Genomic DNA, 16,691 nt, shown 5'->3' with positions numbered 1-16,691 from the left:
CCTCGCAAAGCCCTGTCAGAATTCTTTACGAGCCGGGCATGCCCAAAACATATGGACATGGTTCGTCGGACTCCCTGCACATCTCGCGCACCTGTCCTCCACCCCAAAGAACTTACTCATTCTCGCAGTCGTCATAAGAGTCCGGCGTACCACCTTAAACTGAATTAAACTGAGCCTGGCACATGATGCGGACGAATTCACCCTGCCCAGGGCATCAGCCCACAGGCCCTCATCTAGCACCTCGCCTAGCTCCTCCTCCCACTTGCCTTCAACTCCTCCACTGAGGCTTCCTCCGCCTCCTGCAGCTCCTGGTATATGTCTGACACCTTCCCATCTCCTACCCAGATGCCAGACACTACCCTGTCCTGTATCCTTCGAGGCGGTAGCCGTGGAAATGTCCCCACCTGTTTTTTAAGAAAGTCCTGGACCTGGAGGTATCTGAAAGCATTTCCCAGGGGCAGGCCGAACTTCTCCTCCAGCGCCTTAAAGCTAAGGAAAGTCCTATGTATAAACAGGTCTCCCATCCTTCTAATGCCTGCCCTATACCAGCCTTGGAGCAAATCTATGGATGTTCCGTATAGGGGTCCAAACTAAGGCCCCCCTCCTCCTTCCTGTGACTTCTCCACTGACCCTGGACCCACAGTGCCGCCGCCACCACCGGGCTTGCGGTGTATCGTGCCGGGGAGAACGGCAGCGGTGCCGTTACCAGTGCCCCTAGGCTGGTGCCTTTGCATGACGCCGCCTCCAGCTGCCCCCACGCCGACCCCTCCTCCATTACCCATTTCCTAATCATGGCCACATTAGCCGCCCAATAGTAGCTACAAAAGTTCAGCAATGCCCCCACCCCCCACTCCAAGAACAGTCTTTTGACTCAAGGGGTCCTGTTTGCCCACACAATTACCATGATAATCCTGTTCATCCGCTTAAAGAAGGATTTGGGGATGAAAATCGGGAGGCACTGAAAAATGAACAGGAATCTGGAAAGAACCGACATCTTCACAGTCTGCGCGCTTCCCGCCAGAGAAAGCGGGAGCATGTCCTACCTTTAAAAGTCTCCCTCCATCTGCTCATTTGAGCCTATGTAGGGCATCCTAGTTCCTAGCCACCTGTATACCCAAGTAACGAAAGCTCCTCTCCACCATCTTGAGCGGGAGCTCTCCCAGTCTCTCTTCCTGACCCCTAGCATGGTTACAAACAGCTCACTTTTCCCCACGTTCAACTTGTACCCAGAGAAGCTCCCAAAGTCCCCCAGGATCCGCATGACCTCTCCCATCCCTTCTAGCGGGTCCGAAATATACAGTAGCAGGTCATCCACGTAGAGAGAAACCCAGTGCTCCCCCCCAAATTCCTTGAAGTCCTCAGCACCATGGCCAACGGCTCAATTGCCAGGGCAAATAGTAACGGGGATAAGGGGCACCCCTGCCTCGTCCCTTGGTGCTGCCTGAAATACTCAGACCTCAGCCGGTTTGTGGACACATTAGCTACGGGGGCCTGATACAGTAGCTTGACCCACCCTATGAATCCCTCCCCCAATCCAAAACCTACCTAACACTTCCCACAGAGAGGGCGCTGTCCCGCTCCGCCCCCAGCCGCACGTCCACCCAGTGCGGGGCATGGTCCGAGACGCAATGGCCGAATACTCGACCCCCTCCACCCTCGGGATTAACGCCATGCTCAACACAAAGAAGTCAATCCGCGAGTAGACTTTATGGACGTGGGAGAAAAAGGAGAACTCCTTTGCCCTTGGCCGTGCGAATCTCCACGGGTCCACGCCCCCCCCATCTGATCCATGAACTCCCACAGGGCCCTGGCTGCCGCCGGTCTCTTTCCTGACCTGGACTTAGACTAGTCCAGCACCGGATCCAAGACAGTATTAAAAGGCCCCACCCCCATGATCAAGTTACTTGACTGTGCAAATTCCTTTTAATAGTGGCAAACATACCATTTCCTTTCCTTATTGCTTTTTAATGCTTAGGCACATATTAACTTTGTGACTCATGTACTTGAACACCCAGATACCTCTGAATACCAACATTTCCTAGTCCCTCATTTGCTGAAAAATATTCTGCTATTCTATTTTCCCTATCAAAATAAATCATTTAATATTGCCTCACACCGTACTTATTTGTCACATTCTTGTTCATTCACTTATCCTGCCTAAATACTTTGGCAGCCTTTTTGCATCTTTCTCACAGTTTACAGTTCCACTGAACTGTGGATCATCAATAAATTTGGATGCATTTCACTTAATCACCTTATGTTACTAATGTTATGAAATCAAAGGAGTTTAAGGAATTTATATTTGTATCGGTAAACATTAGAAATATGGTATAATTTTAAGTGGGCTTAATTTAATATTTCTGTGCCCAAATTTTATGTGTGGGAGGTAGTTAAGTTCCAACTGTGTCTCTGTTGTGCTTAGAGAGGGCTATAAAAATCTGCTGGAAAATCTTTGATAATGGACTTCAGAATTTCCCCCACTACTGACATCAGGCTTACTGGTCTATGATCCCAATTTGCAACTCAGTGCAACTCAGTGCAACTCGTTACCATACCAATGTGTGTTGTCAGGGAGATATGTGTAACTATTTATTCGGAGTGTATGATGGGCGAGTTCTCAAATCATTGGTCCTCAAGGGATAGCAATGGCTAATGAGGGCTCATTAGATATGCGAGTCTCTGCACATCTGGTTTTCCTAACAGGGTCCCAAGCCATGAAATGCACTTTAGGATGAGAGCCGTATTTTCATAGAATTTACAGTGCAGAAGGAGGCCATTCAGCCCATCGAGTCTGCACCGGCTCTTGGAAAAAGCACCCTACCCAAGGTCAACACCTCCACCCTATCCCCATAACCCAGTAACCCCACCCAACACTAAGGGCAATTTTGGACACTAAGGGCAATTTATCATGGCCAATCCACCTAACCTGCACATCTTTGGACTGTGGGAGGAAACCGGAGCACCCGGAGGAAACCCACGCACACATGGGGAGGATGTGCAGACTCCGCACAGACAGTGACCCAAGCCGGAATTGAACCTGGGACCCTGGAGCTGTGAAGCGATTGTGCTATCCACAATGCTACCATGCTGCCCTTCTGCACCCCACCATGGCAGTGTTTACATCCTTGCATGGTGTGGGAAATGTCCGGTCTCAACTTACATTGCTGTTAATTCTTGCTGGACTTTAAGTTGACAGTGTGAGCACATTACCAGGACATTTATGACCACAACCAAGATATTGATGACTACAGCCAAGATCTGACCCTAGTGAGCAGTGAGCACTGAATGCCCAAGTGTGAATGCAGGACCCGGTCCGTTCAACAATGGTTTGGCTATTCCTTCAGAAGTCACAAAATGGCTTGAAGGTCCAGAGGAGATGTTTGCTAATGATCGGACTTAATTTTAGTCCTCTTGGGAGTCTTTCAGCTCTTAAGAGTATCATGGGCGTGCCTCCACATTTCCCCTCCACTATGATGCTCAAGTTGTCCCTCTGCATCCCCCCTTGGCTTCCTGTACCACCTATTCTTTGGAGGGCTTCTCCTCCTCGAGTTCACACTCTGGCATAGCCTCACCTTTCTGCGTAGCCAGATTGTTAAGTGCACAGCAAGCTGCAAATCTTCTCCAGTGCATATTGCAGAGTCACCCAAGCAGTCCAGGCATCTGAATCACATCTTCAGCAGTCCAATGGTCTGCTCCATGAGGGAGCATGTGGTAGCATGAGCAGTGTTGTATGTATCCTTGGCTGGAGTTTGAGGGTGACGCACCAGTCATGAGCCACTGTTTAAGTGGGTAATCCTCATCCCCCAGCATCCATCCCGGCAGACCTTCTGGCCCCTGAAGATCCAAGGCACTTGGGGCAAATGAGGATGCAATGTGCTTTCAATGATCGTACATCAACTGCACATTGACAAAATGGAAGCCCTTGCGGTTGATGAATTTCAAGAGCTGCTGCCAGGGAGCCTGTATAGCCACGTGGGTGCCGTCTATTACTTCCTGCACTCTTGGGAACCCAGGTATAGGTGTGAAGCCCTTGCATCTCTCAGCCTGGCTATCCTGGTCAACAACAAAGTTCACATAGTTCACAACGCCGAAAAGGGCGTTGATCATATCCTGAATATACCTACGAGTTGCTGATTGTAAAATGCCGCACAGGTCCCCAGTTGCTCCCTGAAAAGACCCAGAGGCAAAGAAATTGAGTGCTGCCGTCACATGGCGGGGGGAAGCATCCAAGCCCACGTGGTGTCAGTTTTTTCTGACCAGATCTCTGGATAATCACAACCTTACCCTGCACCATCTCTCACTCACTTGTAGAAAGGAGACTTGTGGATGATCGGCTCTTGGTGTTAACAGTCATAGAATCATAGAATCTACAGTGCAGAAGGAGGCCATTTGGCTGATCGTGTCTGCACCGGCCCTTGGAAAGAGCACTCTACTTAAGCCCACGTCTCCACCCTATCCCCATAACCCAGTAACACCACCTAACCTTTTCTACAAAGGGGCAATTTAGCATGGTCAATCCATCTCTGGACTGTTATAAAAACATACAATAAACCATGTACCCCACTTCTCACACCCTATCCCCAATTACCCGTATACTAAATTCCCTGTCCTTATTTAACATTGCCTCCTATTTTCCTCCCCACCCTCCTTTTTCCCTTTCCCCCCTTACTGCTGATGTTCAGTTTTTATTAAAAAATCGATGAATGGCTGCCACTCCGGGCAAATCCCTGTATTGATCCTCTTAAAGCAAACTTGATTTTCTCCAGACTGAGAAACTCTACCATAATCGCTGACCCACACTCCTGATTTTGGGGGTTCGAAGTCCCTCTATCTCAGCAAGATCCGTCTCCGGGCCACCAGGGAGGAGAAGGCCAGAATATCGGCCTTCCTCCCCCCCTTTGCCCCCGGATCTTCCGACACCCTAAATATTGCTAATTCTGGACTCGGAGTTACCCTACCTTCCAGGACTTCTGACATAACATCTGCAAATCCCTGCCAGAATTCCCTCAGTTTCGGACATGCCAAAACATATGAACATATGAACATGGTTGGCTGGGCTACCCCCCACATCTGTCCTCCACCTCCTCGAAGAACCTACTCATCCGGGCTACCGTTATGTGGGCCCTGTGGACTACCTTGAACTGAATCAAGCTGAGTGTAGAACAGGACGAGGACAAATCTACACTCTTGACTGAAAACATAATAGCATATCAGTTTTATAAACTGTACAGTCTTGGCTTAGCTACTCCAAGTCAAGGATTAATGAGTTTAAGCACCACTCCAGCACATAATCTAGGTTGACATCTAGTGCTACATTGCAAGAAGGGCTGTTTTCCAGGTGTGGCAGTAAATAAGGACTACATTACTAATCCTCACCAACTCTCATTGTTACCCATCCTCAAATTAAGTGAATTAGAAATCCTCGTCCTCATCTGTTATGTTCCTCGTCTGCATTGTCTCTGCTCATTCAACATCATCAGTTCTCATGTGCCGAATTGTTCCTCTTGTACTCTGTGGCCTCATTTGCATCCCACAAAGTTAGCCGTGGCTCAGTGATAGTCCTTGGAGTTAGAAGGCGATGAATTCACATCCCACGCTAGGGACCTTAGCACAAAATCTAGATTGGGAGTACAACACCGTCAGAGCTTCTGTCTTTCGGATGAGATGTTAAACAGAGACCCAGTCTGCGATCTCAGGTAAGTGTACAAAATCCCATGATATAATTTCAAAGAAATGCTTGAGATTTCATATTATCCACATTTATTTCTCAGCAATGCCTAAAAACAGATTAATTGTTCATTACCAATTGCTGTTTGTAGAACCTTTCTCTGCGCCAATTGGGTGCTGGTTTTTTCTACAGGTAACTATTTTTTTTTTAAAACTTCATTGGGTGACAGCACCTGATGCCCTGAGGTTTGAAAAGTTCCATATAAATACCAAGCTTTCTTTTTTCCTTCAGTTTTGGTTCGCCACCTTGTTCCCACACTCATAAAGGTCAGCCCAAAACTTTTCTAACTTTAAAAAAAATGTTCTCCCAAATTTACACCCAACAATAAACAACAATCAGTAACGAATGTAATGTCAATCCCCATATCAATAACAACGATCCCATCCTCCAACCAAATCCCCAAATATTAGTCCACATGTTAACATAAACAAATGACAAAAAGGAATCAGGAATCACCCATAGTCACCATTATCACATACAGTCCCTCTCCTCCCCAACCCTTCCAGCCCCCACTAATGTTCGATGTAATCCAATTCTCGAAAGTGCATAATGAATAATGCCCATGAATTGTTGAACCCCTCCATCCTCCCCCTCAGTTCAAATTTGACCTTCTCAAGAGTCAAGAATTCCAGCAGTTCCTCACGCCACTCCAGGGCACAATGTGGAGAGGTTGATCTCCACCCCTAACAGGATTCGCATTCGGAGCGATCAACAAGAAGAAGGCTACATCATCTGCCTCCACAATCGTTTCCAACCCTGGCTGGTCCAACACCCCGAATATGGCCTCCCGAAGGCCTGCATCCAGTTTCACGTGCACCACTTTAGAGATTACCCAAAACCTCCTTCCAGTAATCCTCCAGTTTGGACAGGACCAAAACATATGAACGTGATTCGCGGGGCCCCTCCGCAATGTTCACCCAATTCTTCTTGCCCCTCAAAAGAGGCGGCTCATCCTCACCCTTGTGAGGTGTGCTCTGTATACCACTCCTGCTCCACTATCGCTCTTCTAATGTAGCCCTGTCCCCCTCACCTACCTCGGGTACTCCAGCCTATCTAGAAATTCCTGCACTCTCCCGGCCTCCCCCCGGTGGCTCTGCCTGTACAACCTCTCATGGAATACCTTAAAGACCTTGTTAATCTGATCTGAAGCTACCACCAATTCCCTGCCCTGTCCCGCACCTGGACAATTTCCCTTGCCGCAGCCTCTCTCTGGAGCTGACCCGCAACATTCTTCTCTCCATGCTCGTAAACTGCCCCCCGAGCTCGCCTCAATTGGCGTACTGCCTTCCTGGTAGATAGTCGGTCTAAGCTCACCTGGAGTTCTCTTCCTCTTTTCCAACTTCGCTGGGTCCCCATCTTCTGCATACTCCTATCTACCTCCAGCATCTCATCTATTACCTCTGACGCTCCAACGTCTCCTCTTGTCTAGCCTAACCTTGAACGAGATCACCTCACCACCACCTTTAAAGCCTCCCAGACAACCGCCTTCGACACCTACCCCATGCAGTTAAACCGTACATATGCCTCGATTACTTTTTCAGTTTTGTCAAAGAACCTCGGTCTCCCTACAGTCCCACATCTAACTTCCACCCTGGTCTCTGTACTAACCCCATTCTCCAGTACCATAGCCACCAATACGGAGCATGATCTGATATTGCAATTGCCGAGTACTCCGACCCTTTAACCCAGCTAGCAGTGCCTTCCCCACCATGAAAAGTCAATCCACGAGTAACACGGTTATGGACCGCTGAGAAAAACGAGTACTCCCGCTACCTTGGGTGCAGGAAACCTCCAAGGGTCCACCCCTCCCATTTCCACACATTAGCCCGCAAGTGCCCCCCCACCCCCAGACGGGACCAGCGGCGTGCGACCGTGACCTGTGCAATCTGGCTCTCGCACAAAGTTCCAGACACCCCCCCCCCCCCCCCCGCTACCAGTTTGTGTGTCCAAGCCTGGGATGCCCCACACCACCTCTCTTTGCGAATCCCACATCGTCCCAATGGGACCATATACACTACCAGCGCCACTTAGCTCCCCTCTAGCGCCCTGTCACAAATCACATACATACCCCCCCTCATCTGCAACCATCTTCTCCATCTGGAACCATACCCTTTTGCTGACCATTACCGCTACCCCTCGGGCCTTCCATCAAATCCAGAGTAAAACACCCGACTACACAGCCCTTGTTAAGTCTCACTTGATCTTTCACCCTCGGGCGAGTCTCCTGCAGCATTGCTACATCGGTCTTCAAACTTTTAAGATGCGCAGCACCCTTGACCTCTTGACTGGGCCTCCCAACCCCCTCACGGTTCCACGTGACTATCCTAACTGGGCGTCTCTCACCCACGCCCCTTCTTGTAAAACTTTTCTAACCTTGTTGCCTTTCTTCCTTTTAATAAGACCACAAAACACCCATTTAGTCACCTTGTTTCTCATCAGTGGCTTTTTCATCTCTGAGGCATTCTGCAATGTTTTATATTAAAAATAATATCAAAAAAAATTGTTATTGTTCATCTATCTGGACAGGAAGGAGGGCAAGATGCATCATAAACTGCCAAACAAAAGGGGCAGCACAACCCCAACCCAGTCTCCCAGACTTAAGTGACTTGTCCTGGATAGCCCAGATCCAAGATATTGTGACCTGGGGCGGGATTCTCTGACCTCCCGCCAGGTCGGAGAATCGCCCGGGCCGTGGTCAATCCCCGCCCCCGCCGTGTCCCGAATTCCTCCGCCACCAGAGATTCGGCAGATGCGGGAACCGCGCTGCGCCTGTCGGCGGGCCCCCCGCGCCGATTCTCTGCGATGGCCCGAAGACCCGCTGCTGTCAACCCTCTACCGCCGGCGTGGATTAAACCATCTACATTACCGGCGGGAGCAGGCGGCGCGGGGTGATCTGACCCCAGGGGGTGCCCCCACGGTGGCCTGGCCCGCTGATCGGGGCCCCACCTTCCGCCTTCTTGCCGCCTTCGCCATGTCCTTCACCATAATGGCTATGAACATGTCTCTCAATTCTATAGAACCAAGCCTGCTTAATCTGTCCACTGGGTAGGGACACACCATGCAGCCTGCATTGTGCTCATTGCCACCTACAGTGGTACAGACCGCCTACAATAAGCTGTGGCTGGAGCACTTGCAAGACAAATCCCAACCTAATGAAGGATCTGCATGGAAGCAGAGAAACAGCAAGTAGACTGGGGTCTACTTTTGGGTCTCAATCAGCTTGTGGGGAAAATGCAAATCACAAATGTGACACATTCAGATAGGCAAGGACAACAATCCGAATCTGACTACTACCAAGCTGGAATCTCTTCATCTCTCAATCCCTGGAAAGACTGTACCCCAGAAACAAGATGAAGATCAAATTGTTTTTTACTGCTGGAAGCAGACCAAACCAAGCCAAAAGGCATTAATGTACCAATATATTTCTCCCACAAGCACCATGAAATTAAACAGCGCAACAGATTCATAAGTTTATATGGGAATTTAAAATATCAAATACAAAGTTAAAAAAAAAATCTAAATGAGGCAAACACTTCACAATCAAATTGTTTCATCCTGTAGTCATATCAAGGACATGGCACATTTTAAAAGCAGCAAAAACATGTGGGGATGTTACAGTAGGACTGCCTTTTTAGCATTGTTTAAATCTCTTGTTTACTAGAGGTAGAGTTGTTACATAGGAACAGTTGCTACGAAGCAAATGGTACTGTTGCCATTTAAAAATGGTAAGCAGACTATTGCAGTAAAATAACTCTTCTTGTTTCTATAGTATACTTAAGTATTGAGAGAATATCCCCGATTGCATGGAATATTTCTACATTTTATACCAGCTATCCTAATGACTATACTACCTAAGATTGCAAGTTTAATGCAAATTATTGTTTTACAAACAGCTGTGCAGCAAATTCACATCTAGAAGGAACTCCAATGGTATTGGTCAAACAAATGTCCATTTTGGACTTTTAACAAACACTAAGCATATACATGGCGGATAATGCGGATAAATGTGGGTTATCTCATTGGTAGCAAAAATAGGAAGGCAAATTATTATTTCAATGTGTGTAAATTGAGGGAGGTGGATAATCTCAGCGAGACCTTGGTGTCCTCGTGCATCAGTCGCTGAAAGTAAGAGCGGAGATACTGCAGGCAGTTGAAGGAGAGGGGTTCTTGAAATGAGACCCCCTTAAAACTCGTAGCTAGGATACCATTAGAATAGCTGTACATAGTTAGTTTATTGGGATTGAGACTAATCATAGAAAGTATAACCAGGAATCATTATTAACCATTGACATGGATACTTAGAGCATAGCAGTAACAAGCATTTAGGGCCAGCAATCTATGATGGGAATTAAGCTAGCTAACTTGCCCACATTCTTAAGACCGAGTCAGACAGAAATAATGTGGTCAGCAATAACACAGTCAGCTCAATAAGCAGTTCTTATCAGTAGCCCCAACATCCTGTGCTTAGACAAACCATGGTACAAAGAGGAACCAGCTTCAACATCCTGCGCCCAGACAAACAATGATATAGTCAGGAACCCCACTGAGATAAGGGAAAATGGGAGTAGGAAAGAACAGGGGATAGTGGATACGGGAGTCCTGGAAAACAGGTAGCCAGGGAACAGGATGGTGTTAAATCATGAGCTGATCTCGCAGTCACCATGTTGCCCAAGGTAAAATTCATTGGTCAAGGTAAAATCAACAACTACAAGGATGGGTCGAGTCCAACTGGGGTGAGCTACTGATTTTGGAAATTGTATAACTGTTGCACCTGAAACAATGTAAAGTAGAGTGGTTTTTGCATTTATCCCAATCTCTCTCGTATGTTGACCAAGCTTGGAAAATAAAGCTGTCTTAACCAGAGTTGATGTCTCCACAGTTCTTGTGTGTTTAGCTGAGCCATAACTAACAGGGAGGATCCCCATATAAAAGCCAGCTCCCTGAAAATGCTCCTACAGCAGTAAAGAAGGCAAATGGTATGTTGGCCTTCATAGCGAGAGCATTTGGTACAAGAATAGGGATGTTTTACTGCAATTATATAGGGCGTGCATGAGGCCATACCTAGTATTGTGTGCAGTTTTGGTCTCCTTACTCTGAGGAAGTATGTTCTTGCTATGGAGGAGGAGTGCAGCGAAATTTACCAAACTGATTCCTGGGATGGCAGAGTGTATATGAGATGACACTGGGTTGGATTGGTCCGCCCTGCCGCTGCAAGAAAGCCACGGGCAAGACGCGGACAATGGAGAAGTCCATTGACCTCGGGCAGGATTCTCCTGTTGCCAGGCGAGTGTGGCCGGAGAATCCTGCCACTAAATCGGTTATGATTATGTTCATTGGGGTTGAGAAGAGTGAGAGGGTTCTCACAGAAACTTATACAATTCTAACAGGATTAGAGAGGTTGATTCAGAAAGAAATGTTCCTAATGGAGGGGAAGTCCAGAACTTAGGTCATAGTTTAAGGATAAGGGGTAAACCTTTTAGGACTGAGGCGAGGAGCATTTCTTCACCAGGGAATAGTGAATCTGTGGAATACACTGCCACAAATTCGTTGATGCTAAAACTTTGTGATTTTAAGAAGGAATTAAATATAGATATAGCTTTGGCGGGGGGGGGGGGGGAAATCAGGGAACTGAATTTGATTATCAGGCCATGATAATGAATGGTTGAGCAGACTCGAAGGGCCGAATGGTCCCTCCTGCTTCTACATATGTTTCTATGTATGTCTATGATCAATAAAGGAACTTTTCCATTTCATCAATGGAAAGTCGCCATTGTCCCAGAGGACCAACAGCTGCTCTCCCCTTTGAGAGAGGAGCCAACTGGTGGTGTTTTAACCTGAGGGTCACCACACCTCAGGGTGAGGGGCAATATTGAGAAGGTGGGGCCTTCATGGATAATCTCAGCCGTTACGGCTAATATATTCAAACCAAATGCCACCACAAAAGGCACAAACCTGGTGATTCACTGGTCAGTCTCCAGCCTATATTTTAAACGATAGAAGGTGAAAATTGCAGATTAAAATTTCAAATACAAATTATGTAAAGAATCAAGTGGAAAATTATCGGTCTCACAATTTGCAAAATCTTCAGTCTGTATTACCTGGTTAGCTCTCGCAATCTGTTCACTTCTGCATCGCGTTGTCGGAGTGTTATTTCCAAAATTTGATTCTCCTTCTCAGATGCCTCCAACTTCAGTTGAATGTTTCTCATTTTTGGTTCAAGGCTTCACCTACTTCTATAGGAGCAGTAGAATCATTAAGAGCATCGTTTCTGGTAACAGTCACAGGGCAGATTCTTTGCTCCCCACTGCTAAGATCGGGAATTCCGATCGAGCGGAGAATCCCCCGTTTGCCCAAAAATGGAATTGGTTCCGGGGAGGGATGGGTATGCGGGTAGGGGGGAAGAAGAGCACCCCATTCTCATTTCTCCTGTACCACCCTGCCACCCAAACGGGGTTTCCCACCCTGAGTCAGCCGGAAAATGCAAACAGCTGGATGCCCAAATCTCCTCACCCCCATTATGTTTCCGCCCCCACAAACGGGAATTCCACCGAGTGGACTTTGGTGCTGATGAGTGCAGTCCTGGCGTGCTGGACCCAGAGGGGTGGGGCAAGGAGGTTACCCATTGCTCATGTGCCTTTCTGCCACTGCCAAACTGCAGAGGGAGGGCTGCCCAAGAGTCCTGGTGGTGGTTAGACTCAGGCTGTTGGTAAAGGGTTGACCTCAGGGACCGTACCAGGATGGGTGTCCTGTGTTGGGACTGCCCCTTCCAGCCCTGAGCAACCTTAAAATCACTCTTGGCGTGGTGATCTCAGGCAGCCCACTGTTCAAAACCATCATCCTTGTCTGATCCGTTTAAACTTTGAAGTGGCCTTCTCACTCTGAACTGTTTTGCCTGACAGCTGATGAGCAGATCAGATCAGTTCATTGAAGATACAAGCCGGGAAGACTACTTTTCTTCACATACACTCTCTCAGCCCTATTCATTGTCTGAGCTGTCCTAGAAAGCCCACAACATGTTCCAAAGTCTTGAATTTCGGAGATCATTTGAAATGCTTAACATTAATTTTAATTTCACAGTACAATACCTTAACTATCCTTTGATTGACAGGTTAATAGTTTAAATAGAGCAGGATGAAGGTTTGTTTATTTCTCTTTTCCTTAATGCATCTGAAGTACCCTCCTTGATCTTAACCCAATGTTCCTAAACATCCTTCTGTTGACAGCTGCTGGCAACTTTCAGCAATGCTAAGTGCTTTCTGCGGTTAGAAAAGAGGAAGTGAAAGCACTAAGCGTTTTTTCAGCGAACAGAGTTCAGAGTGAGAAAGAAACTTCAAAAGATTAAACAGGTCAGATAAGGGTAATGGTTTTGAACAGAGGGGTGCCAGAGATCACCACGCCAAGACTGATCTTCAGGTTTCCCAGGGTTGGAAGTGGCAGTCTAAACGTGAGACCCCACATCCAGGGAGCGGGTCCCGGGAACAATCTCCTAACCACAGCCCGTGCCCACCCATCCATCATACCATTGGTGGCCCCACCCTCTGCAGCCAAAGAGCACGAGCAGTGGGATACCCTCCTTAACCCCTTCGGGTCCAGTGTGCCAGGCTAGGGTGTCAGATCCAGAGTGCCAGTGCACCATTAGCAATGCCAGGGGGCCTAGTCACCCTCATGTGTATGTGGCGTAGTGTTCAGGTGGGGTGAAGAGGGAAGATGCCCTCCTTGATGAGTTGGGGTTGATCAGTGCCGGGATCATCATTTGCGTTGTGGTAGGGGGGTGGGGGGCTGTTGGGGATTTAGATGTTTGTTCAAAATGGTGGCCTAGACCAGAGTGCAGGGAAGCTGGGTGTGTTCGCTGCTACTTGTCCCAATTCTCCACTAGCGGGGGCACTTAAGTTTCTGAACCAGAGAATCCTGCCCACAGAACTCTTTAAAACAAAATTAAGAAAATGTTTCTGACCTACCCATTTTGACTCGTGTTGTGTCCATCTCGCACTGTTGACTCTTCTGGAACAGATCTTTTTCTTTCCCCTGAACCAATCGGAGTAGTTGTTTGTTCCCCTCTCTCTGTTTATCAATCACATTCAGCAGCTCTTCATTTTTCTTTTGCAAAGTCTCAAGCCCTTTCAGAGACTCCCTCAACTGGGCCTGCAATGTCATATTCATGGACTGCAAGGAGAACACTGTAAAAAATAGAACAAATCCAAAGACAAAGGAGTGAAATTGGTCTTTGGCTGTACAGCAAAATGGAGAGCAGAGAGACAGCAGCCATTTCATACCCCCTGTTTCATTTTCTTTTCTACTGAATGCAAAAGACTACTGTCAAAGAACTTTAGTACACATTAAGATCAAGGGGCGAAATTCTCCGGGGACCGACGTGACGCCCATTTCCGGCGGTAAAAAACGATGTGGATGACTCCGGCGTCGGGGCCTTCTTTTAAGCCGGTAATCTCAGTTCCCGAAAGGGCCAGCAGCGGACTGACGCGATACGCGTCAGTTCCACCCGCTGCGGAAGTGACGAGTCCCGGCGTTTGTGTGGTGGGGAGAGAGAGGAGGAAGAGAGACCCGGCGTTGGGGGGGGGGGGGGGGGGGGGGGGGGAAGAGAGGAGGAAGAGAGACCCGGTGTTTGGGGGGGGGGGGGAAGGAAGAGAGAGACCCGGCGTTGGGGGTGTGGGGGGGGGGGGGGAAAGAGAGACCCGGCGTTGTGGGGGGGGGGGGGTGGGGAGAGGAGGAAGAGAGACCCGGTGTTTGGGGGGGGAGGGGGGGGAGGGGGGGGAGGAGGAAGAGAGACCCGGCGTTGGGGGGGGGGGGGGGGGGGGGGGAGGGAGGAGAGAGGAGGAAGAGAGACCCGGCGTTGGGTGGGGGGGAGAGAAAGAGAGACCCGGCGTTGGGGGGGGGGGGGGGTTGCGGCGTTGAGGGTGGGGGGTTGCGGCGTTGGAGGGGGGTAGGGGTGGTGGGGAGGGAGGTAGGGGTAAGTGAGGGGGGGTGTGGTTGGGGTAGGGGGCAGCGGCGTTGCAGAGGGGGGGGCGACGGTGCATTGGCCCCGGGCATCCGTTCGCCCCCCCTCTCTGCACGCCGCTGGCCCCCAACCCCCCCCACCACCCCTACCCCCTCCACCGCCCCTACCCCCCCACCGCACCTACCCCCCTCCCCCACCACCCCTACCCCCCTCCCCACCACCCCACACCCCCCAACGCCGCAACCCCCCCCTCCAACGCCGCAACCCCCCCCCCCCCCGGCACTCGCAACCCCCCCCCCCCCCGACACTCGCAACCCCCACCCCCCCGCCCTCGGACACTGAACGGCGTCAACCATATCAATGGTTGACGCCGTTTTAAAGCTACTCTGTTTTTTCGCCGACGGTGACCCGTGGCCACGTCGGCGGGACTTCGGCCCATCCGGGCCGGAGATTTGTTGAAAGAAAAATAATAATTAAATCCCGCCGGCGCCAGCTGTTTCAGAGGCTGCCGGCGGGGGATTTGCACAACGCCAGTTTTTTGGCCGGTCGGAGAATAAAAAACCCGGCGTGAGCGGGACTTAACGCCGCTGCTGGCCGATTCTCCGACCCTGCGTGGGGTCGGAGAATTTCGCCCAAGTAATGGAGCATTCATTAGGTTCAACCAAATTAAAAATAATATCCTGACATGCTGTACGCTATTTTATATTGTATTGTTTCAATTTATTGTTCTCCCATTTTAACATCTTGGGCTGGATTCTCCGCTTTGCGACACCGGAAGCATGAATCACGATCGGGTGGAGAATCGCGCAAAATTGAAAAAAGGCTGTTTACGCCCGCCGCCAATTCCGACACCATGGCCGGGATTCTCCCCTACCCGGGGAGTAGACGGAGTGGCGTGAACTACTCCGCCATCGGACCGCCCCAAAAGGTGCGGACGTCTCCACACCTTGAGGGGCCAAGCCCTCACTTAGAGGGGCTAGGCCCGCGCCAGAGTGGCTGGCGCTCCGCCGGCTGGCGTGGACGGCCTTTGGCGCCACGCCAGTCGGGGCCGAAAGGACTTCACCGGCCGGCGTAAGTCGCCGCATGCGCCACAGCATCAGCGGCTGCTGACGTCATCCCCGCGCATCCTTAGCAGCCCCAGAATATGCGTGCGTGATTCATTGGTCCCCGTCCACACTTCGACAAAGTCTGAGATAATCATATCCAGTTTTCGAAAGAAGGCATTCGCTACAAAGGTTGGAAGTGTCTGAAAAATGAACAGAACGTCGGCAGAATGTTCAGCTTCACCATTTGGACCCTCACTGCCAGAGTAAGAACAGCATGTCCCACCTCTTCACATCCTCCTTAATCTCCTCCACCAGCTTCGTTAGGTTCCATTAATGTAGCACGCCCATTCCCTCACTACCCGAATCCCCAGGTATCTAACCCTTTCTCTGGCCACCTTGAACGGCAATCCTCCAAGATTGGTTTGTCGACCCAACTCGTTCACCGGGAACATACATGTAGCTTGTATCACAAGAACGCCCAAACTTTAATGAGGCATTGGAGAAGAGGGAGCTGCAGGAGACTATGATTCAGGCAACGATCACATTGATACCAAAGAAGGGAAAAGACCTGTTGGAATGTAGGTCGTACAAGAACGCCCAAACTTCCCCAACAGGCCCATAATCCTCTCCATGCTTTCCAGCGGGTCCGAAACATACAATAGTTGGTTGTCCGTGCATAGCAACACCTGTTGCTCCCTTCGTCCTTTGTAATTTCTCACCACTCTGTCGACCCCTTAAGAGCCATTGCCAGAGGCTCTATCGGTAGCACAAATGACAGCGGGTGACAACAGACGTCCCTGCCTGGTTCCCCTGTGCATTTCAAAGTTTTGTGAGCCGATGTCGTTGGTTCGCGCACTTGCCATTGGTGCCATGTATAACAGGCGCACCCATTCCACAAACTCGGGCTCAAACTCGAACCTTCCCAGGACCTCAAACAGGTACCGCCACTCCACCTGATCAAATG

The 16,691-nt window shown here is 49.5% G+C and overlaps 1 protein-coding gene across 1 annotated transcript in view; it reads right to left on the bottom strand.

Moving 5' to 3' along the window:
• ccdc14 (coiled-coil domain containing 14) overlaps nucleotides 1–16,691 on the bottom strand; it is a 79,510-nt gene that overhangs the window by 10,591 nt on the left and 52,228 nt on the right. Inside the window, 3 exon segments of the mRNA XM_038789527.1 lie at nucleotides 11,827–11,939; nucleotides 11,942–11,961; nucleotides 13,687–13,905. Coding sequence (XP_038645455.1) covers nucleotides 11,827–11,939; nucleotides 11,942–11,961; nucleotides 13,687–13,905 — 352 coding nt within the window.

Source organism: Scyliorhinus canicula, chromosome 2, assembly GCF_902713615.1.
Source record: "Scyliorhinus canicula chromosome 2, sScyCan1.1, whole genome shotgun sequence".
NCBI lineage: Eukaryota > Metazoa > Chordata > Chondrichthyes > Carcharhiniformes > Scyliorhinidae > Scyliorhinus > Scyliorhinus canicula.
This window is presented reverse-complemented; position numbering and strand designations above follow the sequence as displayed.